This window comes from Rhinatrema bivittatum, chromosome 3, assembly GCF_901001135.1.
Source record: "Rhinatrema bivittatum chromosome 3, aRhiBiv1.1, whole genome shotgun sequence".
Lineage (NCBI taxonomy): Eukaryota > Metazoa > Chordata > Amphibia > Gymnophiona > Rhinatrematidae > Rhinatrema > Rhinatrema bivittatum.
Window position 1 is genome coordinate 143,267,543 of NC_042617.1, and position 26,279 is coordinate 143,293,821.

The window sequence follows — 26,279 nt, forward strand, 5'->3', positions numbered from 1 at the left end:
CTAGCCAACAACGCTCCTGTCTTATTGCTGTGCTTATAGTATCATTGTTTAATATATCTTAATGCCACCTCAATTTTGCCAACCAGTAGAGCTCGGAGTTGATCCCTCAATTTAGTTAATTTCTGAAATATTTTGGCTGAACAAGTCCTCTTATGTTCCCCTTCCAATTCCACTATCTCTTTTTCAAGGTGGCTCTGCTCAACCAAATTAGTCTATTAATATGACTTGCGTAACTGATCATTTTGTCTCTCAATAGGGCCTTGAGAGTTCTCCACCTCAAAGAATAGCCATAGTCACTTGGACTATGATGAAAATCAAAGTCTGAAATAATTGTTTGCACCAGGTTGATGAAATCTTTTCTGCCCAGCAAAGACAAAATCTCTACAGACTAGTTGGCCCACAAAACTCTGCAAAGGCCAAGGTATTAGAGACTGTGTGATGATCTGAAAGTTGATATGATAGTATGTTGCACTGATAAATTTGGTGCAAGAGTCTGAACACAAAACATAGTGTTTCTTTGGGAAAAACAAGTGAAGTCATGAGAAGGTGGATACACACATCTCCATATATCTTTCAAATTAAACATGTGGATCAAGGCTGTTAATGAGTCTGATATCCTATGGTGCTAAGAAGGCGTAGAGCTATCCACCTGAAGATCTAAACATTTATTCTTACTTTAGGGCTTTGTTCACCCATCCCCTATGAATCTAGTTTAAAGCCCTCCTCAGTAGGTTTGCCATTCTGTGTTGAAAGATGCTGCACCCCTTCTTCAACAAGTGCATACTATCTCTGCTTAGTAATCCTTGACATATCATCCCATGATCCAGGAAGCCAGAATGCTCACGTCGACACCATCTACGCAATCATTGAGTTATGTCCAGAATGCAAGCTTCCTTGCCTGGGCCTTTATCCTTAATTAGGAGGATTGAGGAAAATACCAAAGAGGTTTCATGTGCAAAAATAGCATGCACGTGCATGTATATGGTATTTTATAAATGTCAAAGGTATGTGCATATTTTCCATTTCACTCATGCATTTTTATTGGGGGAAAAAGGGGCAGGCTATAGATATTCCGGCGCAGGGTTCAGATGTAAGCATGGTAATTACTATTTTGTAAGAGATATATGTGTATACATTACCAAACTTATTTGTACACTTTTACACCTGCTAATTGATTTGTGCAAATTACATCAGACTTGACTTTTGTCTGCAGTGTTGGGTGGGAGGTCTGGGTGAACTTGTAAGGATCCAGGATGAAGTGTTAGAGGTTATGTTATATTTTTTTAGACCACACTAGTAGATAGTATAGCGCTGATTAAGTTCATGGAACCTTGTCTTTGCTGGCTCAACAGATGAGGCTTAGAATAGAGTTGATTTCAACATATTCATCGTTTATTCACAGTTGTTTGAAGAGAAAACATTTTTTAGTCCTCCCCCCTTTTTTTAGATGCCTAAAATATACACACGCATCTTTATAAAATAGGTAGGCAAATAGGTAGGCGTTTCCTTGCATTGAAAATATCTGCATGTACAGAAATATACGCGCATACATTTGGGGGTGAAGAGTTGCTCACATTACAAGGGTAACTCAAATATCTGGGCCAAGCACGAGTAACTCATATTTTAAAATGGCCCAAATATGCATGTATATTCACGTGTGCAAGCAATCCAACACATGAAAAAAAGAGGCAGAGTCAGGGTGTGTCAGGGGCATTCTGGGGCGGGGCCAATATTTATGTGCTTAAACCCATATTTTAAATCTGGTGGCTGCTGTGTGCAGCAAGCTGTTTGCCTGGCATATTTACTACTGCACTTGATGTGGTGTAAGTCTGCATGAATCTCATTTTAGGCCTAAAACAACTGGGTGAGCAGACTGGGTAAACGGGGGGAGTGCAGACTGAAGAACCAGAGGGGATCTGGATGACTTCTAGATAGGCTGGGCAAAATGGTGGATTAATTGGTTAAACAGGGAATGGCCTTCACATGAACATGTTTTAAAGTCCACTAACCTGCGTGTGTTAAAGCCGACAAAGTCCTAAGGAAGATATGCTAACTACTCTTGCTTGTGTACCCACTTAAAATTAGGAGCACATATACTCGTGATGGATGTATTTTAAATCTTGCACACGCAAGTGAGTGCATGTTTTAAAATTTCTGCGTATGTGTGCTCATGTGTGCATATGCGAGTTTATGGGTGCACACACGCTCATTTTAAAGTTATCATCCCCGAGTAGAAATACGCAGTATTTCCCGCCACACCAGCATTAATTTCAGTGCATCACTTATGCATGTAAATGCTGTACCACGGCTAGGTTTGAAATTTAGGATCTGCTTGTTTACGGTTCTTACTGTCCAATGCAGACACAGTGAATATTGCTAAGGATATTACTCCCCGAGTAGATTCCATGAATCCTATCTGCCCTATGTAGAGGTGTATGCAGCACACACCATGTACTGAACCTGAAAAGAGTGTAATACATATGCACACATTCCACATATCACATTTCAAAAGCTTTTTCTTTGAGCACGCCATCCTGCAATTGAACGTCAGATGGTTTGTGTGGGCACACACACTTCTGTTGGGCTACCAATTCAAACACTTTAATTGACTGGCATATTTTATCAGGAGACCAGGGATCAAATTCTACTGCCGCTTCTTGTGACTTTGGGCAAGTCACTTTACCCTCTGGTGCCTCAGGGACAAACTTAGGGCCAATTTCATTAAGGCTTTTCTCCCATTTTGTATCTATGGGAAAAACCCCTTAGTGAATCAGGTACTTAGATTATGAGCTCTCTGGAGATAGGGAAATACCTGCAATACCTGAATGTAATCCTCTCTGAAGTGCCGAAAAACAGAATATAAAAGTCAGATAAATACAAAATCAGATAAAAATCAGAGTGGGCCATTATGCATACATGGCAACAGAGGGTGGGACTACACCCAGTTTTAAGTCCGTGCCCCACCTCCTACTCCCCATCTTCCTCTCCTCCGCCTGGCCTGAAGAAGGTGAGCAGTCCTTCATGTCATGTCAGCCTCTTTTACTGGCCAGAATCAATTTCGTGGATTGAACCACACTGAGTCCTATAATATTAGGAGACTGTGCTGGCACTGCACAGTTCAAACTGCAAGACTGAATCCAGTTGGCAGAGGAGACTGATGTGATATGAAACGCTGCTCGCCTCCTATTGGCTTGAAAGGACGGGAGGTATGGAGATCGAGATCAGGACAGAGAGGGGAGAAGAAGGCTGAGTTGGGGTGGCAGTCATGCTGGGATTGAGAAGAGAGAGCGGCAGGCCTGGATTTGCCAACACACGCACTAGGCTATCCCTAGGCCAGCAAAAACTGGGGGAGGGGGGAGGGGCGGCAGGCTGGCTAACGATTTATTGCCTCCCAGCTGCCCTGGATCTCACTCTGCAGAAAACTGCCCTCTGCTTCCTGCTCCAGCCCCTCCCTTTCCAGGCAGCATGCCCAGAACTGGAGGAGAGGGGGGGCTGAGGCAGGAGCAGATGGCAGAGCAAAGAAAAGTTGCTGTGCTTCCTAATCCAGCCCCTCCTCTCCTGTCTTGTGCAAGGAGACTGGGGGTGGGGGGCATCACGTCACAGCACCAACAATGCCTAGGGGTGGCAAAAACCTAAAACTATCACTGGAGAGAGGATTGCACAGGGGCTGTGGACAGAGAGATTTGCACTGGGGTGTGGGGGGTGGGAAGGAGGAGAGGATTCTGTGAAAGCTCTGAGAGTAAAATGCCTTCCCTTAATAAGTGGAAGCCATCCACAGCCTTCATGCTGCAGCTGGTCCTACCTCTATGTACTGTCAAAATCTCTGATTCTGCCAGTCTAATAGATGGATTCGGACTCTTCCAGGAAATAAAGTGCCAAAATAATTGATTCAGACCTGTGGGGATTGTGCAGATTTGCTATCACCTAATAAAACCTCAGCTGGCCACCGCACGAAAGCTACACTCAAGACAACTCCTTTCTGGTAAACAGGGAATACATTCTCCGTCTTCAGCTTAGGGGAGTTTTGTGAGATTTCTTTTTTTCCTTTCCTAACCATGTGACATAATAAACAATCCAGTTAAGCAAGTCAGACAGTGCAGGCTCTGTTACACATGCAAGCCAGGCCCCCACGAAGGCTCACTCTCCGGTTCTCAGGAAGAAAAAAAAAACAAAAACAAAAACAAAGCTGGGGAAGGGCAGCAGGCTACCGGAAGATGACCCCCCCCCCCCCACCCCCACCTCCCCCATGTCCCTGCTTATTCTGCAGCTGAGCCTGATTGGGCCGCAGCCATATCTGTGAAGGATAACAAAATGCCAAAGTTCTACTAGAGGGCGCCGAACTTACAAGAAGGCACTGAACTCTCCCTGTATGGCTTCCTGATGAAAGGATGTTTGTAGAGTATCATGCACGTTCATCCAGGATTTGGAGCACGAGGGTTTCCTAGCATGGGAAATACTGAAGCCCTGGTTCCAGCTGTGCGGAATGGGATCACTGTGGGAGACCGTGCCTTGGGAAGGAATCCCTGAAGCACCTTTCAAGGCATGCACCCTTCCATGTTCCTGGCCCTAGGAAAGCTATTGAGAACAGCCAACTGCTTGGGTAGATCTCTTTCCATGAATCTGATTTCTGTACATTGATATGTGCTTTTTCATTTCAAGTAAATTAAGTTCTATTTCAGTGTGAAAGAAGTGCAGAAAAATCCAGTTTTCTTGCAGCCACATTTGCAAATGAAGTGCAGGAAGGCCGTGTTACTACAATGTGCAGCACATGCATTTTAATATCGCATCATCTGTGTGCCGTGTTCCTGCAGTATGTGTCCTGCATGCAGAACAGTGTGCGTGCTGTGCTTTTGCATTTCCTTAACAGCTGCAGTACTTCTACAACCAGAAACAATAATGAATGTTGTAGCATATTGCAGGAAACCTACGGTGAGATGACATCATTTGAAGAGGACAGTTTTGAAAGGCACACATCAGAAGCAGCATGCAAGTTCCAGGCTTTGAGTGGCCACCTGTACATAGTTTTAATAAAGAGCCACTTCTATTCATTATTTATTTATCTGATTTATATTCTGCTTTTCAGCTCTTCAATGTGGATTACATTCAAGTACAGTAGGCATTTCCCTGTCCCCACAGGGCTTACAAAGTAACATAGTAACATAGTATTGACGGCAGGAAAAGACCAAATGGTCCACCCAGTAAGCATCCCATGGCAGTAACTGGCGGTCCGAGCAGGTTACCCCCAAGTGTCCACCAAGGACAATAACTGCTGCTCCATGCAGGTTACCCCCATGCACCCTTTTCTTCATTATCATCCTCCAGGCTTTAGGGATCCATGTCCATGTTCTTCAGAAATCATTTACTGTTTTCATCTTTACCACCTCTTCCAGAAGTGCATTCAAGGCATCCACCACCCTCTCAGTGAAAAAATATTTCTTTATATTAGTTCTGAGTCTTCCCCCCTGGATTTTCATTTCGTGACCCCTAGTTCCACTGTTTCCTTTCCAACGGAAAAGGTTCAAAGTTTGTGCATCATTAAAACCTTTCAGTTACCTGAAGGTCTGCATCATATCTCCCCTGCACCTCCTCTCTTTCAGGGTGTACATATTCAGATCCTTCAGTCTCTCCTCATAAGTCTTCTAATACAGACCCTACACCATTTTGGTCGCCCTTCTCTGGACTCCTCCATCCTGTCTCTGTCCTTTCTGAGATACGGGCTCCAGAAATGAACACAGTACTCCAGGTGAGGCCTCACCAAGGACCTGTACAAGGGCATTTTCAACTCCTTTTTTCTTACTGGTTATTCCTCTCTCTATGCAGCCCAGCATTCTTCTGACTTTAGCTATCGCCTTGCCACATTGCCTCGCTGCCTTCAGATCAACAGACACTATCACCCCAAGGTCCCTCTCCCAGTCCGTGCACATCAGTCCATCACCCCCCACCCCCCCACCCATCACATACAGTTACAATCTGTTTTGTACCCGAGCCCATGGAGGGTAAAGTGACTTGCCCAATAGCTAGAAACAGGATTGACAACGGGATGGTATGTTGCTGGACCAGCCAGTTTTCATCAAGGAGAGCTGACAAACTGGCCTGATCTTTAAACCAGCAATGTGTAACTTCCAGTATTCTGGAGACCACTGGCTTCTACAGCAGCAAACCCTAGTCCCAGCTTGTGTTCTGTTTTCCCCTCTCTGCGGAATCAGGTGCTGCTCCTAAGTCTGACTGTGGCGGCAGCAGCGATGAATGTTGAAGGTGTTTGGACTGGATCTAAGCCAGTGCGGGCTCTACTCCAATGCTTCATCTCCTCCATGGAAGCCTTAAGGGACTGGGAGCGGACTGCATGCTGACTCATTCCTGGCCTATGCGCGCCTCCATGTGTCACTGCTGCCACTGTCACAGTTGGGTCTAGTATGGCCCACTGCTTCCTAAGAAAGGGTCTGCAGGGTGGAGGGGAGTTTGTATTTAGGAAAAGATCCATAGGGAGGGGTAGGTTTTGGAGGGGAGGGCTGGGGAGAAGGGGGTTGGTTGTGAAGGAGAAGGAGAGATGAATTGGGGATAGCTGGCCATTTTTCAAATGTTTCCAATTTCTCAACTCTCGCTAGAAAGGATTTTATTAAACAATGCAATGTGTATGAAACAAATAGCACCAGACTCTTGGAATTGTCTGTTGTTTTTCTTCTGTATTTTGTAGTTCTCTTACCAGTTTATGGATTGCTTTATACTTTGGCAAGACATGTACACATCCTCATGCCAGTCTGAATCTGTGCAGAACATACAAAACATGGAGAACCCTGGGGAAGAGACTGTCCCAGAAGTTACCTCACAGCTCCCTGAGTTCCCGAAGGCCAAGAAAAGTGAGGTGTGGCCCTAGTAGCTAGAATTACTAACACATTTTAACTCTGCTTGGAATGAAAACAAGATAAAGACTTATACTTTTCTGGAGTTCATTTTTGGATATAAAAGAGGGAGCCTAGCTGCATGCTTCCCGTGTTCATTGTCATGCCCTCAGGGTGCAGGAGCTGCAGTGTTCAGATGAAATCCTGGCTAGGACTTCAGTGATACCTTTGTTGCTAGGTCAGCCAGAGTGATCCATCCCATGTTTTGGGGTTTTTTTGTTTTTTTTTTGAGGGGGGGGGAATCGGAAGACTAAGTGCAGGCAGAAGGTAGCTGACTATAAAATGTTTTTCAGTAATTGAGCAAACAAGGAAAATAAAGTATTGTGCTTGGAATCCAAGAAGTTTTCTCCTAATGCACCCTCAAAGCAGGAGAACAATAAGAATAACAGATCATTAATATACCTTACAACAGGCATTTCCAAACTTTTCAAGATAAGGGCCACATAGGACATTTCAAATCACTGAGAGGGCCATTCCCCCTCCCCCCCATGCAGTTTTGTTGAGTGCAGAAGGAGGTCCATCTTGGAGATTTCCTGAGCAGGAGCCCACTGGAGCCTAGCCCTTTTGGTAATATGAAATGCTAGGGGAAAGGGAAATACAGGGGTCAGGGTTCCCAAAGATGGGACTGATACTGTGTCAGTAATAATATTACAAGAAAACTGGCAACTCTACCACCTGTCTCCCAACCTTCCCCAGCATCTCCCCTGGGGGAGTGGGAGATAGGTGAATGGTACGTGTATGTGCATGTGGCATGCTCCTATTTACTCATACCGCCTCTCTCCCCCAATAAATCAATCTTGCTCCCTCTGGAGATCCCGTGTATGCAAACCTATCTCATGCTTATTCATTGTGGTAATCCTGAAAAATCTAACTGGCTAGGTGTGCCCCCAGGAGTGGGTTGCATTGGCCTAATGTGAGCTACACAGCTAATGTGCAACATACCAAGTGCTTTTATTATGGCTTTACTGCCCGTTCTTAAAAATATCCTTGCCTGCATCCACTTCCTTGTGTTCACATAAATTCCTTCGTTCTGTGTATCACTTTGATGCCTGCATGGGGTTCTGCTGAGAGTCACACAGCTGTGCTCTAGTTTATTTAGATTTATAAGGGTGAGTGTGACTAAAAAATCTTTCAAAAACTTTAAATGCAAATGTTTCCTCAGGTCTGAAATATCAATGTGAATGACCAAAGGGGATTTTAAGGATGTCATCTACTTTTCCATCTAAACCATTTAAAATCACACTTGCCAGTGCTACAGAAAATAGAAAAATACAGAGTGAAATATTTTTTTCAGCTAAGTTTGGGATTTAACAGGACAAAACGTGGGATTTAAAAATTCTTACTCACTAAACGCCTCCAGATTATCCTGTGAAGTAGTTAAGCTGGATAAAATTTAGCTGGATAATCCTGAGCCATTTTGGGGGCAGAGATAACTTTAGATTTGCGTGAAAGTAGTCTTAGACTTAGCCTGAGAAACTTATCTGACTAACTTCCCAGTAGCCAGATAAACTTTACTGCTGAATAACTTATACTTTATCTGGAATATACATGAGATAAAATTCACATACTATAAAGGCTGTGCATGCACATTTATCTCATGCATATTCATTCTGGATATCCTGAAAACCTGACTGCTTGGGGGTCCTCCAGGACAGGTTTGGGAACCATTGCTCTAGAGGAATCTGTGGCCCCTGGCCTCAGACAGTCACTGTGAATGCTGGGCTGGGTGAGTTGGGGTGGGGGGGGGGGGGGGGGGGGGAAGGGGGATATGTAAAAAGGAACCCCTAACAGGTAGTTGCAAATGAAGGCTCATGATGCTCAAAGGAGACCAGTTCCAAATGAGTTCCCCAGTCCAAAGGAGTAGGAGGAAACTCAAGTCCAAAACCTCAGCTCTCATTTTTTTCATTGTAATTTATGCATTTCATTCCTGAAGTGAATGTGTGAAGGTTCAAGAAGCTCCTCCTACCTAGCCACTCAAACCAGTTATGCTTTGCGGAATGCCATCAGAATCCTATGCAGGCAAAATGTGAATGAGTATTAATATCTTAACAGCGGGTTCCCGGAATAATCTTTATAGAGGATCTGGTCAAACAATGAGTAGATGAGTTGATCACATCAAGATTTTTTTTTTCACATATATTTCACATTTTTGTAGACACATGTATGTGGTCACAATAAAAGATTTTTTGACTGGTGATTAAGAAGCCCAACTGCTGTGGCAATTTGCTGTTCTGTGGCTTTCTGAAGTCTTTTTCCTCCTTTATACAAACATTTGTTTAAAAAATTCTTTATGTGTTTTAAAACACATTCACACCTCATTCATACCTTAAAATCACCATACATATGGAAAAATTCATATACAATATGTCTCAACACTATTGTATATGTCTCAACACTAATAAATACACATATTTATTAGTGTTGAGACATATTGTATATGTATTTTTCCATATGTATGGTGATTTTAGGGTATGAATGAGGTGTGAATGTGTGGGGTTTTTTTTATGTGGAATAGTGTTGGTTAATAAATGAAGATTTATATTGTGTAAATTATATAAAAGACTCTCATTCATTCAATTTGATATTTGTGGTTCCTTTTGAGAGTCATGAATACCTCCTCCTGAACCTCCATCTGAGCTCCTCTGGCTGTCCCTCCCAGCCTTTTCTATGTCTGTGGGTGTAGGCATTAGTTGGGGGTTGGAGTTATGTCCCTCTTTCTTCCTGAGCTACTCCCAGGGACTCACTTTTCTTTTCTAGGCAACTTTATAAGTTTGTTCTTGATTTTGGTGTCCCTGGAAATGTAGTGCTGAATCTAGTAGCAGTGTCTCACATATGTGTCCTCTGAAAATTGTCCTTCCTGTATGGCTGTTGTTTACTAACAAAAAATGAATAATTTAGAAAGAAGATCTAATAAGACCTCAAAAAATGAAGCAAAACAGCTGAGAAATAGGAACGCTGATGTACTGAAGACTTAGCTAGTATTGCTGTTTTATTCAGAAATATAGACAATGGGAATGATTGAGTTCTGCTCACCCTAGGCCCAATATAATAAGAAAGGAGTGAAAAAATGTGCACTATATTTCAGCACATATTTTCTTACATGCTGGCTATAAAAGTTGTTTCTTGATGCAGTAAGTAAAAAAAGCACGTAAACCTAATCATTTAGTAAAAAAAAAAAGAATAGCGCACATAATTCATATTTACAGCACAGAAATCATGGTTTCTGCTTATAAAACATAATTTATGCTCACAAATCATGGTTTCTGCTTACCAACCATGTTTTACATGCATAAATTATAGTTAATGCCCACGAAACATATTCGAAGCATTACTCTGATTTGTGCATATAAAAGCTGTGCGCACAAAACACGAGTTGGCATAACATATGCTCATAAATTGTACACACAAAGCACGAGTTAAGAGTATAAAATCCGTGCTCATAGGATGTGCGCAGAAAACCTGCGTATATCATATCTTATGTGCATTAATCCCAAATACAGGACCCCGGCACCACGGACTCCAGGTCCAGCCCCAGAATCTTAAATCCACCTCTGAGCATGAGTTCGATTTCCAGCGTTAAAGAAAACACGAGTTAAGCCTACGCACCTCTCTGCACTGGGAAGTAATAGCTAATGACTTGATTAACAAGGGATTTGCATGGAGGCACGCGAAGCTATGGGCACACCTTCTGTGTGCAAAACACCTCGCTACGTCATGAGTAAAGTTCTGTGTATAAGAACCAAGCACCGACATGTGCACATAGTGTAGCACATCTTATTACATCGGGGTCCCTGAGATTTGTGTAGACTAGTATGTAATTGTGTGTGTGTTGCGGGGGGGGGGGGGGGTGCAGGTCTGTACAGACTTTCTGTCTTCCCAATCTCCTCTCTTCCAGTCCCCCATTGATTAATTCATTAATATTCTCTTTCAGAAAATACAGTTCTTCCTGGTGACTTCAGGTATGTCTCCGGAGCCCAGGAATTTCAGTTAAATCCCAGAATGTTCCCTGCTATGGTAATAGGCAAATGAGATCTTGTGAAACAGCAATGCTTAAAGAAAAAAAAATACCTGTAATTCACTGGCAGGGCCACTTGAGAATTCCTTTGCTGTGATAGACACCTAGAACGTTTATCCAACATTGAGTCAGACTTTTTCTGGCTCCTTTTTTTTGAGGAGCGAGGGGATTGTATTTTAGAGAATAGCTTGGATGCAGCAGTTTTGGGGATACTTAATTTCATCTCTTCTTCATACTTCTTCCAGGTCTTTTGCTTTCAGAGATTATACACGTTATGCCCTTCCTTACCATGATGGATGACTGCCGCCTTTGAAACAAAGCGTTAAATGATATTGAACGACAGTACGTAATTAATTTGATTGTGCTGTATGGCACACGCCAAGAACAGGACTTACGTAAGTCCCGTAATCCACTGCCAGGGTCTTCAGTGTCCACGGAAGGCCCAGCCCAATCAGAATGTCAAACACGTTGCTTCCGATGGAGTTTGACACTGCCATATCCCCCATGCCTGCAAAGCATGAACGCACGGTCAGACTTCAGCTCCACACATTCCTCTCAGTTATAAGAAATGAGATACAGTGCTTTACTGATAAGAACTCTACCTGTGTTCACTAGGGTTTCATATTCATCTTTGCTGCAAAACATTGACAAATGTATGACCCTTGGGCAGTATATACCTTAGAAGTAATAATAATATAATGTACTTACATTCAAATAAACTCCCAGGGCATAACATTTAACTACTGGTTGGCTTGAAAAGTTAGCTAGATAAACTTTTCCAGCTGCATGATTGAAAATAGCTGACTATCTGGCTAACTTTAGGACTTACTCTACAGCATGAGCAAAGTTAGCCAGATAGGTTATATGGTTAACTCTGAATATCGGAGTTAGTTGGCTAACTTTATCTGACTAACTTAACCCTGTTCCGAACACCCCTTCATTATCCAGCTAAATAATGAGATATCCAACTAAACTTTAGCTGGAGAAGTGGCTGGAATATTCAAAACTTGGCATTTAGTTGCCTGATAAATGCCACTAAATGTGGCACCTCCCCAATGCCGTTTAGACACATAGATTCACTCGTGTCTGTGAAGCACATTTCAGTTACATAAACAGCCTTGGTGATTTCAGAAAGATGGCAGAGGGGGAAGAAAAAGCAAGACCAAGAGCAGGAAGAAAAAAAACATAAGCAGACTGAGCACCCCTTTGAGTACCGGAAAACAATGAAACTACTAGCTAAGTAGCAGCTGGCACCTATTAAGTGGAAATAATAAATACTGGCGATGGAGCTAAAAAGAGCAGAATGGTGCCATTTTCAGTGATTATAAATATATTTGGAAAGAATTAAAAGTAAATTGCGCATGGGGAGGCCAATCTACAAAGCCATTTCTGCAGGAACAAAGCGATTTAGCCACATAAACCGTCCATCTGGAAATTTCCTCCTTCAGTGTGGCTAAAAGCATGAGTGGTTTCCCACAACACCATGTTTAGAGGAGCTCAGGGAAGGGAAATAAATAATGTCCATAGATTGCATTTTCAATTCAACTGCCTTGGGTCTCCTTTTCGGAGAATAAAGTGGATAAGAGTGTAAAGCAAAGTTGCTTACAATGTTCTCCATAGACAGCAGGACAAATCAGCCAAACAAGTGGGGTGACGTCTTCCGACTGTGTCGAGACAGAAATTCCCTCTTGGAGCTCAGAAAAAACCCAAAAAGTATTTTCTGCACGTGCCGCCGCCACACGCATATCCTCAGCCTTTATTGAAAGCTACCCTTCAGCTCTACAGAGAATGAGGGTGGGACCTTATAGCCGAGTTGTCTTGTTGTCTGCGGAGAAAACACCTGTTACAGGTAAGCAACTTTAATGTCTCCGTGGACAAGCAGGACAATAATCAGCCAAGCTGGGCAAGTGGCTAGTAGAGAGACAGCAAAAACACATCCTTTCGTGCTAGCGAAAGGAAAAAGACTGAGGACACTTTCGCCGTGATGCCTGCATGGGAAATCCCATGCATGCTTAGAAAAACCTTCTCCGTTTTCTGAGCTCTGAGAGAGCTTTTTCTGGCTCGCCGCTGTCAGATGATGTCACCCACTTGTGCGGCGGATTATTGCCAAAGTACCCACAGGAAAATCCGGTGCAAATGTCTGTGGGCACTATGCCTCCCCCCTCCCCCCCCCCCCGTATTCACTCCTTTTCACCCCTTTTCTGCCCTTTAGCCTCCCCCTCAAGAGATGAGGATGTCTTGGCCCTGACCCCCATCCTCCCCAGTGCACCAGATAAATCCTCCATGGTCTGATTCCCTCCCCTTCCCAGGTGGATGAGTTAAAGGGATCGCTGCAGGCTTAAGCAACCCTCCGCCTGCACACCCCACATCTTCTGGCTAGAGTACCCCCTTCCCTAAGAACCGAAAAGGGGATGCAAACGCTGATGTGCCCCCTCACAGCCCCAGGTCTCCCCTCTACACCCACCTACCCCATCTGATGCTACAGAAAATATGTTGGGGCAGGAGAGATTCCCCCCCCCCCTCTCCCTCCTGCCCCAGTCACTTTGATACTGAAAATGGCACTGGCTCCCTTGAGCCTTTCCTTTGCCCCATGCACGTGAAGGCCAAAGGACAGCATCGGATCAGCTGGCACCGTTATCAGCATCAGAGCAAGGAATGGGGATTTCTCCTGCCCCGTTTTCTGTGGTATTGAATGGGGTAGATGGGGGTTGGGGACCTGGGGTGGTTTGGAATGGTGGACATTGGGGCTTGAAATCCTGTGGCAGCTTGTGAAGGTGGTGAGGGGAGAGGGAGAGCCCTTAGACCATAATGGACTTCTTATTCACCCGAATGGGGGCAGATTTGGGCTGTGGAGAAGCCATCAGGTGCACTGTGGGAGCAAAGGAGACAGACAGGCTGGCACTACCAATGGCAGGAACATAGATGCGTTACTAGTTATGCTAAAACATGTTTTATATGTGCTATTCACTAAAGGCTTTACGTTCTTTGGTAAAGAGCATGCAACAATAAGGCGTGTTAAACAAGTGATTCCTTAGTCTTTCTTTAAAGCAGTATGTGCTTTCAAACTCATGGCGCCAATGTTGAAACGTGCATATTTTTCCTTCGATGTTCAGTAAGTTTGAATGAAATAGAAGTTTGTCTGAAACTGATATGCAATAACCATGCTGCAAGCTTGCAGAGAAAAGCCTACCTTGTCTTGCCACGATGAGGCTAGCCATGCAATCGGGTACGCTGGTTCCAGCTGCAAGGAACGTGATGCCCATGATCACATCTGGAATACCCAGTGTATAACCAATTATGGTAACCTAAAAAAAAAGACATCCAGATGTGTAAAAGCCGAGCTGAAGGCATCTCCATAGAAGAGCCAGCTCACAAAGCTGCAAGGATAGAGACAGACACAAACCAAAAAAAGGTGGTTTTGAAGGGAGGTTCAGCTGTTTCCTGTCAAAATGGAAATCTAAACCTACTGAAGATGCTCAAGCAAAGATGGGAGTACTAGAGTGCAGCTGCCATGCAAGACAATGCAAAATATGACAATACATAATGGCACACACCATTAAAAAACATGTATTCCAAAGAAAAGATTTCGAGATTATCCAGGGAGGAAAAACACCACACCATGTCTTGAGATCCACAATGTTATTCCATGTTTCCAGTCTTTTGGGCAAAAAGGTGAGGGAAGGTGTGTGCTGTGAGTATAATATATACAGTATATATATCTATCTATCTGTGTGTATGTGTGTGTGTGTGTGTGTGTGTATAGAGAGAGAGCTTCATATTCAGCCGGCCAGTGAGCAGGAAAGTGCTCTGGTAACATTACCTGAGTATTCAATGGGACATACCTGGCTAAAGTTATACTGGTAAAGTTACTCAGGTAATTTTAGGACAGTAATTCTTCCGACCAGACTTATCCAGCTAACTTTAGTCGGTGAGTGCTGGAAATCAGTACTCACCAGTTAAAGCTTAGCTACACCCCAGCAGCTCCCCCATTACTGTCTCCTTTTATCTGGCTAAAGTCTGTCCAGATAAAAAGTTACCTGGAAGAAATTTAGCTGAGGTGGGGTGGTGATTTTGAATTCTTGGTTTTTGTCTGGGTAACTTCAAAAGTTACTCAGATAAAGCTTTTGAGTTATGGACCTCGGCAGGACTAACTGGCTTCAAGTCACCTTTACAATGCAAGCCAGGCCTGGTATCACTCTCACTGCATCTATGGCTCTTTTCAAAATTTTTGTGAGAGACCTTGAAGAAGGATTATTGGAGGTTTGTCCTTTTACCGAAGACACCAAAATCTGTAACACAGTGTACAGCCAGGAAGGAGTGAAAAACATGAAGCGAGATCTAGTGAAGCTCGAGGAATGGTCTAGGGTCTGACAGCTAAAGTTTAATGCTAAAAAAATGCAGAGTAATGCATTACGGCTGCAAAAAAACCAAGTTTGAGGCTGAGTATAGGGGGTGAAATTCTTCTAAGTACTAAAGAGCAGGATCTCAGGGTGATTGTATCTAATGACCTTAAGGTGGCCAAACAGGTGGAAAAGGTGACTGCAAAATTCAGAAAGATGCTTGGGGGCATAGGGAGAGGAAGGGACAGGAAAAAAAAAAAGGGATGATACTGCCCCAGTATAAATCCCTGGTGAGACCTAATTTGGAAAACTGTGCACAATCCTGGAGACTGCATCTTCAAAAGGATATAAACCAGTCGTTAGGGATGTGAATCGTGTCCTCGATCGTCTTAACGATCGATTTCGGCTGGGAGGGGGAGGGAATCGTATTGTTGCCGTTTGGGGGGGTAAAATATCGTGAAAAATCGTTAAAAATCGTGAAAAATCGAAAAATCAAAAAATCGAAAAACCGGCACATTAAAACCCCCTAAAAACCCACCCCCGCCCCTTTAAATTAAATCCCCCACCCTCCCGAACCCCCCCAAATAACTTAAATAACCTGCGGGTCCAGCGGCGGTCCGGAACGGCAGCGGTCCGGAACGGGCTCCTGCTCTGAATCTTGTCGTCTTCAGCCGGCGCCATTTTCCAAAATGGCGCCGAAAAATGGCGGCGGCCATAGACGAAAAAGATTGGACGGCAGGAGGTCCTTCCGGACCCCCGCTGGACTTTTGGCAAGTCTCGTGGGGGTCAGGAGGCCCCCCACAAGCTGGCCAAAAGTTCCTGGAGGTCCAGCGGGGGTCAGGGAGCGATTTCCCGCCGCGAATCGTTTTCGTACGGAAAATGGCGCCGGCCATACGCGTATGGCCGGCGCCATTTTCCGTATGGAAAATGGCGCCGGCAGGAGATCGACTGCAGGAGGTTGTTCAGCGAGGCGCCGGAACCCTCGCTGAACGACCTCCTGCAGTCGATCTCCTGCCGGCGCCATTTTCCGTATGAAAACGATTCGCGGCGGGAAATCGCTCCCTGACCCCCGCTGGACCTCCAGGAACTTTTGGCCAGCTTGTGGGGGGCCTCCTGACCCCCACGAGACTTGCCAAAAGTCCAGCGGGGGTCCGGAAGGACCTCCTGCCGTCCAATCTTTTTCGTCTATGGCCGCCGCCATTTTTCGGCGCCATTTTGGAAAATGGCGCCGGCTGAAGACGACAAGTTTCAGAGCAGGAGCCCGTTCCGGACCGCTGCCGTTCCGGACCGCCGCTGGACCCGCAGGTTATTTAAGTTATTTGGGGGGGGTTCGGGAGGGTGGGGGATTTAATTTAAAGGGTCGGGGGTGGGTTTTAGGGGGTTTTAGTGTGCCGGCTCACGATTCTAACGATTTATAACGATAAATCGTTAGAATCTGTATTGTATTGTGTTCCATAACGGTTTAAGACGATATTAAAATTATCGGACGATAATTTTAATCGTCCTAAAACGATTCACATCCCTACCAGTCGTAGCTGGTCCAGAGGGTGACCAGAAGAAAGGTGGGATATGGGAGATATGATAGAGACATTTAAAAACCTCTGTTTCTATGCAGAGGAGGTGGAGCCTTTTTCAAAGGAAAGGAGGCTCTAGAATGAGCAATCATGGGATGAGGGTGGAAGGGGCTAGAATCAGGAGTAATCTACCTGTGCAGAGGGAGTAGCAGGAAATAGCTTTCCCGTATAGTTGATAGAGACAAGGACAGTATCTGAATTCAAGAAAGCAGGGGATAAACATAGAGGATCTCTAAGGGACTGGTAGGGATTGTAGAGCTGAGAAGTTGGTGTGGAAGGGCAGACTAGATAGGCTGTAATATTTTTTTCCTGTCATTATGTTTTTGTGTTGCTATGTGTACTTCTACTTGTTCTATGAAAAGTATAGTACATGGAGCTAATTACTAACCGCAGCAAAATACTTCCTACGATTACACGACCTGCTAAAGCACTAAACACATCTATCTATGTCTATCCGAAATCTTTGTAAAACTATTCAATACATAGACAGAGCCACCGTGTAGTTTCTATATATAGCATAAGAATCCATACTGAATCATACTCTCAGAAAAGAACAGTGAGATCACGGAACAAGTTTAGCAAGTGACAAGGGAGACAACATGAATGGAGCCAGGGTAGTTGTCTACACAAAACGGGAGAAAAACTTTAATAAATCTGGTGAGTTCTCGAAAGCTTAAGCGCATCATCTTTGCTACATTTCCCACTCTTCCTTTAAAAAGGTACCACAGCCTTCAAAGAGCCCCAGTCTCCTCCAAGACCATTATTACTATTAGAACTCTTCACTTCATCAAGTAGAGCAATAAGGTGAAATGTTTTCTGCCGTTCCTGGATGGGCTGGGAGGGGGGAGGCATGGTCATTGTTAAGACCAACACTTGATGGTCAGATTTAGAATCCCTGATACCCAGCTCTGGAAGTAGCCCCCAGGACACAGCTCCCAGCCACAGGACCAGTGGGAGGATGGGTCTATTACAACAGGGGAAAAATCCCTGGATAGTAGCAAATGAAGGCTGATGGGGACCAGAAACCCAGCCCTGATTCTGATGGCTGGAAGGAGATAGGAGGAACTACCAGGCCAAATAACAAAGAAGACATAAGCAGAAAATAAAAAAGAAATAACATGAAATGATGAGTGATTCAGAATACATGCATGTGTTCTTTTCTAATATGATTCAGTATAAATTCAAATAAGGTCAAGTGGTTGTTTAAAACTTCCAAAGTGCTCTATGGAATTTTAGCTTGTGAATGCGCAGAATGCCTTTGGTTAATCCTTCATGTTTTAGCACTTTTTTTTTTTTTTTTTTAGCATTCGTGCACTTCAAAAAGGAATCACAGGAAAACTGCCAATGGAACATAATGATTGAGGTCTATATTCAGACACAGTCTGCATAGCAAAGTTAGCCGGATAAATTTATCCGGCTAACTTTGGAGACATATTCAGTAGGGCAGCTGCACAACTGAATATAGCAGACCAGCTTAAGTAGTTATCCGGCTAACTATAGCTGGATAACTTTAGGGCAACTCTTTGACCTGACCAGATTTGGCCGGCTTCATTGAACGGCTAACATGGAATATCAGAGTTAGCCGGTTAACTTAGATGGCTAACTCAACTCCTCCCAGTTACAGCCCCGGAACGCTCCCGACTTATTCGGCTAAATTCTAGCTCCCTAACTTATTAGCTGGCTAGAATCTAGCCGGATAAAGGCTGAATATCATTGTGATCTACGTAAATCCAGCCTTGCTGGTAACTGGGGAAACAAAAGAGAAATATGCTCAGCAGAGAAGCTGTGTAGCAGGTGGGCTCCTGCTTGATGGGATGGACTCCAGCCCTGAGGAGCTTCATGCAGGGCCTGATAGATGATTCCAGCCATAAATATTCATGAGACACACACTACTCCCTGGTGCATCACATTTACATAAGAATAGGGTTATTCTGGTAATCCTGACATTTGAGCTGTCAGTCCTGCTTTGGAGTGAGATGCAGTGTCAAATTCCTTTTTCATGGTGTGCTGCAGTGCTACACCGTAATTTACAATCAGCTTCAGTGTCATATCCCTGCTTTAGGATGAGTTGTGGTATCACATTTTTTGCAGGTGCCATTTCCGCTGGAGTTTAGCTGAATTAAAAACTCTTGATTACATTTTAGTCTGTTTACATATTCGTCTCCAAAGTCCCAGTCTCAGCAGCGGCAGCACGGTAAGGGTCCAGAGAGAGAGAAAGTAAAACTATCAGCAAAATATCTGGGCCAAAACCACACAAGCCTCTGTGGTCAGATCTGGGCTCAGCTAACCCCCCACGGCAATTTTTGTGCTATGGTGTGTGGCTACCAGAATCCTCAGCACATACCTGCTACCGACTTCAGGCTGTCAAGTGGAACTCTTATTTTACTGCACTATGCACTGGGGTTATTTCAGAGTTTTACTTTGTCCCTTGGATTAGTTTAGTTAGAGACAGACAGAGAAAAAGAAAGCTAAAGTGAGACAAATAGAAAGACAAAAATACTTAAAGAGAGAGGAACACACACATTTCTGTATCTACACAATCACTGCGGCCACCTTTGCAGAAACCCACCATCCACACCATGACGTAAGAGAAAGCTGCAATCCAGAGGGAGGACGTTGCGAATGTCACCAGGAACCACTTTTGCCAGCGGGGCTTGCTGCAGTTGGGCACAGTGAAGTACATGAGCAGACACAGTGGCCATGTGAATACCCATTTGGCTACGTCGCCTTTGCCAGCTGTAAGGAGAAGAGACAAAGACAGATTCCTTGCTTGCCTGCTCTGACAGTGCCTTTTGGAGGTCTACATGCAAACCTAATTCTCTGACTCTGTCTACAGAAAAAGGTACTCTGATGGTCCCTTGCTGACCAGGACATATTTTTATCCTAAACTCTCATCTGAAAACCTTTGTATGATTGCATTTTTTCAAGTAAGAAAATTAGAATCACAGTGGGGGATGAGATACAATGTAAAAAACAAGGATGGACAAATAAAACCTGTGTGAGGTCATGCTACTATAGCAGAAAAAATGTGATTGGTGCAAAAGTATACATAACAATATATATGCGTGGGTTTTCTATATTCTTTCAAAATATATAATAATCACTAGTAACAGAGCCATGACTGGTTCAGAGGTTTAAGGTCGGGTCTTTCGTTTCTGATCTGCAAGAGGCTAGGAATACTGCGCTGAGGTCTGGGAGAGAGAATGGTGGGTGCGCGAGGGGACAAATTATTCATCACGCAATGGTGAGCAATTGCTGTTTCTCCCCTTCCGAGCCTCGTCAGGGCACTCGTGCAGCTAATGCCCGGACCTCATCATGGGAGTGCTGCACTCACCTCAGAACCGAGGATGGGAATAAAATATCAAGCCTATACTTTTTTTTCTGTTTGGATGCTGTTCTGCATTGGAAGGAATAATTTCATATTCTGGATAAATGAGAAGCATCCGGGGCCAGTCTGGGGGCTCTGTGGCAATGCTGCACACTGCCATGTAGAAAGTTCATTGTTCAGTTCCTCAGATTGGCTGGGACTGGAGATGACACACATAGAATTTAACAGCTGACAACTGGCCTCCATGCATATTTGGACAGGGTAGGCAGTGAGAACCAGCCCTGTGTAAGACTGCTGGCAGCTAGGACTGCAAGGCAATGCCCCGCAGGAAGCATATTTGAACAATTATTTTAATCTCATTAGCAATAATGCCAAAACGTTTTGAATAACATGTAAATGCTTATTGTTAGAAAAAAACAGAAAACCACAAGCAGGGCAGGGGAGATTCTATCTTTTTTTTTTTTCTACACCTTCATAAATAGACATTCTCTATGATGCCAACCACTGAAAAGATGCACAGATTTTTATGCAAAAGGAATATGCAAAATAAATGTATTTGCATCATAAGAATAGCTCGGTGGCAGTGCTGTGCCACTGCCATGCAGGGTGATCTGGGTTCTACTGCCAGGTCAGGTTGTCTGCTCTCTCCAGATCAGCCAGCCTACATAACCAGGTGGGGAAATCCCCCTCAGAGTAGTAAATGAAGGCTTGAAGCCCTGGTTCCAACTGAGCTGGAAGGTACAAAGGAACAGGCAGAGAAACACCCCCCCCCCCCCCCCCTCCAGCAAACAAGCCAAGGAAGCTTTAGGATACTTGACACAAATGATTTTAACTCTTAAATCCAACTATTCTGGAGCTCAAGCTGTTTAAAACAGAAACAGGGTAACCCTATAGCTTCCTATCGTAAGGGACAGGCCAAGGCGATCAGATTTTACTCCCAGCGCAAGTCTGGACTACTTCAGTCGCTACCTTTTGGCATGAAGCAACATGGTCGCACCACATAGGAACTGTAATAACAACACTTAAGTAAGCTGCTGCAGTGATGCACCGGTGCCATGTTTGGTACAAAACTGTTAATTGGCTGACATCTGCTGGACATGTTAAAGTACTGCAAGCGGTAATAAATTCCAATAAAGTATATAAAGTGTGGACAGAACTGCATCTAAATAGTAATTTCCAAATCTTGGATAATTCTTAAATGTAACCTGTTCTGATCATGAACAGGTTACAAGTATCCTATAGCTTCCTTGGCTTGTTTGCTGGGGGATTTCTCTGCCTGTTCCTTTGTACCTTCCAGCTCAGTTGGAACCAGGGCTGCAAGCCTTCATTTACTACTCTGAGGGGAATTTCCCCACCTGGTTATGTAGGCTGGCTGATCTGGAGAGCGCATACAACCTGACCTCCCAGCGCAGATTTGGAAATAAAAGATCCAAGCATCTTTTTTTTTTTTTTGCCATGCATAGTACTTATTTGTGTTTAGAAATTGCTTTTCTCATGCTTTGTTAACCGTTGTAATGGCTACACCAAACAACGGTATACAAAAACCAATAAATAAATAAATAAATAAAAACAAATACATACATTATATGATAAAGAATAACAGGGGTTGAGATACTGTTGGGATTTCCTTGGCCAGGCAGAACAGAAGAACTTAGGATACGCCCTGCTGAGTCCGACCGAAGGTCCATCGAGCCCACAATCCTATCGCTGACAGTGGCCAATCCATGCCACAAGTCCCTAGCAGATCCATTCCTTGTTGCTCACTCCCAGGGACAGGCAGTGGCTAGCACACGTCTGCTTGGCTAATAATGATTTATAGAGTTTTCCTCCAGGAACTTGTCCAAAGCTTCTTTTTATCCCAGCTATGCTAGACACTTTGACTCAGGGGGTCCCTACATTTTTCAAAGGGAAAGGCCACATTGGACATTTCAAATCATCAAGAGGACCAGGGGGAGGGCAGCTCCCTCTCAGAGTTTTCTGGGGAGGGAGCAGGAAGTCTGGCCCTTTGGATGATTTGAAATGGCAGGGAAGGGAGGGGACAGGGTTCCTGGTGATACGACTGATTAAGTGGCAGTAATATTTCTGGATGTTGTATCTCTGAAGTTGTCAGCCCTGCCACAACCCTGCTTCCCTGCATGCACCTCCCCCCCGAGGTAGGTAGGTAGTTATAGATGATTGTGTGGTGCACCCCCTTCTCTTCCCTCTCTCATTCCCTCCCCTCCCTTCATATACCCCTCTCAGTCCCTCCCCTCTAATTCCCTCTCACTCACCCTTCCCATTCCCTTCTCTCCCTCTCACCTCATTCCCCACCTTTCCCTCTTATTTCCGCCCTTCTCTTCACTCACCCCCTCAGCCTCTCCCTTCCCTCTCACTCACTTTTATCCCCTCCTTTCCCTTCCCTCCTCATCTCATTCACTCCTTTCCCTCCCAGTCTTTTCCTTCCCTCTCTCATCCATCCCTTCCATTCCCTCCTTCCCCTCCCTTCCTTCTCACTCACCCCTTTCTTCCTTACTTTTTCTTCACTTTTATTTCTCTCCCTTCTCCTCCTTTCATTTAACTCACACCCCCCCCCTTCCTCCCTCATCTCTTTCTTTCCCTTCCCTTCCCCTCCTCTTATTCACGCACCAACCCTCCCATATCTGGTGGGTCCGGCCAGTTCTTCTTTATTTTTTATTTATTTATTTAGAAAATATTTCTATTCTGCCAATCCTAAAAGATATCAGCAGAGAATAAGTATAGAATTAGAAACATTAAAATACGTAAAAATAAACAACAGCATGTAAAGCGACCCAGCTGGCTCCTCTCTCGCTGGCATGACCTGCCCTCCCCACCCATGGTGGTTTTGACCTGTGGGTCTGCCCAGCTCTTTCCTTGCTGGCAGGGCCGGAGTAACCCCGGCAGCCTTGCTGACCACATCTCTGGGTAATGCTGCCACTGCAGTGTGTGTAAAAAAAAAAGCCTCCCCCAAAACCCTTCCTCCAAGGGCCAGATCCAGACACGCAAAGGAAAAGCAAGGTGGGGCGGCTTCTGCCCTTGCCTTGACCGCATCCCCCGGCAACAAATTCCACAGTGTGATTGTGCATTGTTAGAAAAAAAAATACTTTCTCGAATTTGTTTTAAACTTGCTGCCTGTTAGTTTCATGGAGCGTCCACTAGTCTTAGTACTGTCCGAGAGAACTAAAAAAAATGAAATTGCAGAGTTATTACCAGTAATCTCCTGAGGACTGGGTAATGGCAAACAGAACGCCCATTTTTAAAATGGGCTCCAGGGGCGATCTGGAAAAGCACAGCCTGATGAGCTTGATGTCGGTGCCTGGCAAAATAGTAGAAGTTATTCATGAGAACAGAATTAGCAGCTATGCAGATAGACACAGACCCAACGGGGCAAAGCCAACATGGACTTCACAAAGGCAAACATTGCCTTACAAATTTACTAGATATTATTTTGAAGAGGATTAACAAACATGTTGATAAGGGTGAATCAGGTGAAACAGCTATCTGGATTTTCAGAAGGCGTCTGACAAAGTTCCTCATGAGAAACTCCTCAGGAAATGAAAAAGTTATGGGACAGGAGCCAATATCCTATTGTAGACTGATAACAAGCAAAAGAATAGAAAACACGGAGTAGGAATGAATGGTCATATTTTTCAGTGGAGAAAAGTAAATAGTAGACTGCTTCAGGGATCTGTACTGGGTTCACTGTTTTTTTAATATATTTATAAATGATCTGGAAAAAGAAGTGAAAAGGTGATCCAATTTGTAGATGACACATAATTATTCCAAGTTGTGAACAGATTGTAAGAAATTGCAAGAGAATTTTGTGAATCTGGAGGATTGTGCAACCAAATGGCAGATGAAATGCAAAGTGATGCATATAGGGAAGAATAATCTAAATTAGAGTTACACGATGCTGGGTTCCATATTAAGTGACATCACCCAGGAAAAGGATCTTGGAATCACTGCGGACAATACTTTGAAATCCTTGGCCCAGTGCATGGGGGTGGTCAAAAAAGCAAATAGAATGTTAAGTATTATTAGGAAAGGAATGGAAAATAAAACAGAGTATATCATAATGCCTCTGTATCAGTCCATGGTGTGCAGTTCTGGCTGCCCCAACTTAAAAAAGATATGGAAGTGTTATTGTGAAGCCTGGGTGGAATAATAGGTGAAAGTGGCCAGTGCAGGTAAGGTGAGGATCAAAATCAGCTTCTCCTGCCCTGAGTCAGAAATCAGGTCAAGCAAGTCTGTGAAACCTGCTTCTCTATCAACACAGTGATGGATTTAGGATTGTGCTGCCCTTAGGCACTCTTGGTGGTGGTGTCCCTCCCTCTCCCCCTCCCAGTGTCAAAAGAGCAGAAGGTCTAAGGCATAACCTTCTTTGCTCATCTGCTCCAGGCTCACCTCCTCCCCTCAATTCTCTGAATAACAGGAGGGTTGGGGCTGGATTACGGAGCAGAGTGGCTTTTCTTTGCTCCCTGTGTGCTCTGGTGTCAGCCCTCTCCTCCTGATTCCTGCACAAGACATGAGAGGAGGGGCAGAGCAGTTTTTCTTTGCTCTCTGGTTTCCAGCCTCACCCCTTCCCTTCCTGTTCTCTGCACTGGGATGGGAGGGACTGGAACAGGAAGCAGAAAGCTGTTCTCTGCTGAATGAAATTCAGCACAGCTGGCAGGTAGCAAATCTTTAACTGGCATGCTGCCCCCTAAACGTTTTGCCATCCTAGGCACAGGTCTGGTGTGCCTATTGATAAATCCAAGCCTGAACACAGATCTTTCTAAATGTCAACTTAATGATTTCCCTTGGCTGTTTTATGATGTGTGTAGTCTATGTTATGTGGGTCTAACGATATTTTATGAATTTGTTTTTGATGTAATTTGTTGATGATGTTTTATGACTGTTTATTGATGAAGTTTAATTTTGATATGATTGTTTGTTATTTTAAGTTTTAATTTATTGACAGTTTTTATGTACATTGCCTAGGCATGGTTGATGGGCAAAAAATACATCTATCAAACAAATACATAAATCTGCTGAACACTCAGAAAACCACAAATGCACTGACATTGACTAGTTTAATTTCTATACACAGTATATGGCCTTTATACGAGAAAGGGTGGGGGAAAAATCCTGTTTCTAAGTTTGCAAAAGTAGAAATACAGCTGTCTGGAATGGACAGATAGCATATATAACCAACAAACAGACAACTTGCTTGCAAAATGGATACGTTGTCATACGTGGGAGATCTCAATGTCTGCAGGTGCAAGAGCCTGACCACAAGTCAACCCGAACTTCACGCTTCTGATGAACCAGGGAGTTCACACATGTTAAAGCATCCCGAAGGGACAGGACAGCTAGGGATTCTAGTAGACAGATGGAGCTCTGATGACAGTCCCATAGAGAACACTGTTCCAAAAAGGGAATGTAAAGTGAATCAGAGTTGTTCAAGGGATGGAATAGCCAGAAAGAACAAGAGGCAAGGAACCAATCAGGGTAAAGGTAGCTGCTACTGGGAAGCACTGCTGGGGCTAATTAAAGAAGCTGCTGTAGGAAGCCATTGGGCTATTAAGCAAAGAAACACTACCTTCCAGAAGAACCAGATGGGGAGTCAGAGGAAGTGGACTCGCCCAAACTCAGAAACAGAGGTGCCCTGGCTGTCGGCTAGGGACATGAAATCTGCAAAAGGTATTATGGTGGGACTTGTGCTGGCCAGTAGCTGCTTACCTAAATAGTGTAGAGAAATCCTGGTGTCTCAGGAAAGGAAGTGAAAGGTGCAAATGTAAAGCGATCACTGGTATATGGAATAAAGTTGCTTCTTTCTGCAAATAGCCTGGCTCTGATCGTGTATTTCAGAAACCGATAGGTGGTTGTGCCACACTAGGCAGTGACTTATGACAATGCCTCTGTCATGACATAAGCTCTTATCCAGGGCTTTCCAAACCTTTAAGCCAAAGTGACTCCATTTTAGCACTTGCAAATTCACGTGACTCTAGAGGATGACCAAAACAAACTAGCAAGGGTGCAATTCCTCTCCAACAAAAAGTACTTTACATTTCTCCACACTCCAGCTGATCCTCTCTCTCAACCTCCATCCCATCCAGAGGTTCTCCTCTCTTAACAAATTCCCCC

The 26,279-nt window shown here is 44.1% G+C and overlaps 1 protein-coding gene across 1 annotated transcript in view; it reads right to left on the reverse strand.

Annotated features, from left to right (window-relative positions):
• The window catches only part of SLC24A3 (solute carrier family 24 member 3), a 936,948-nt gene that overhangs the window by 51,840 nt on the left and 858,829 nt on the right, over positions 1-26,279 (reverse strand). The window contains exons 13-15 of the mRNA XM_029593773.1: positions 19,398-19,564; positions 14,105-14,219; positions 11,310-11,422 (exon numbers count right to left, since the gene is read on the reverse strand). Coding sequence (XP_029449633.1) covers positions 11,310-11,422; positions 14,105-14,219; positions 19,398-19,564 — 395 coding nt within the window. The remainder of the gene's footprint in view (positions 1-11,309; positions 11,423-14,104; positions 14,220-19,397; positions 19,565-26,279) is intronic.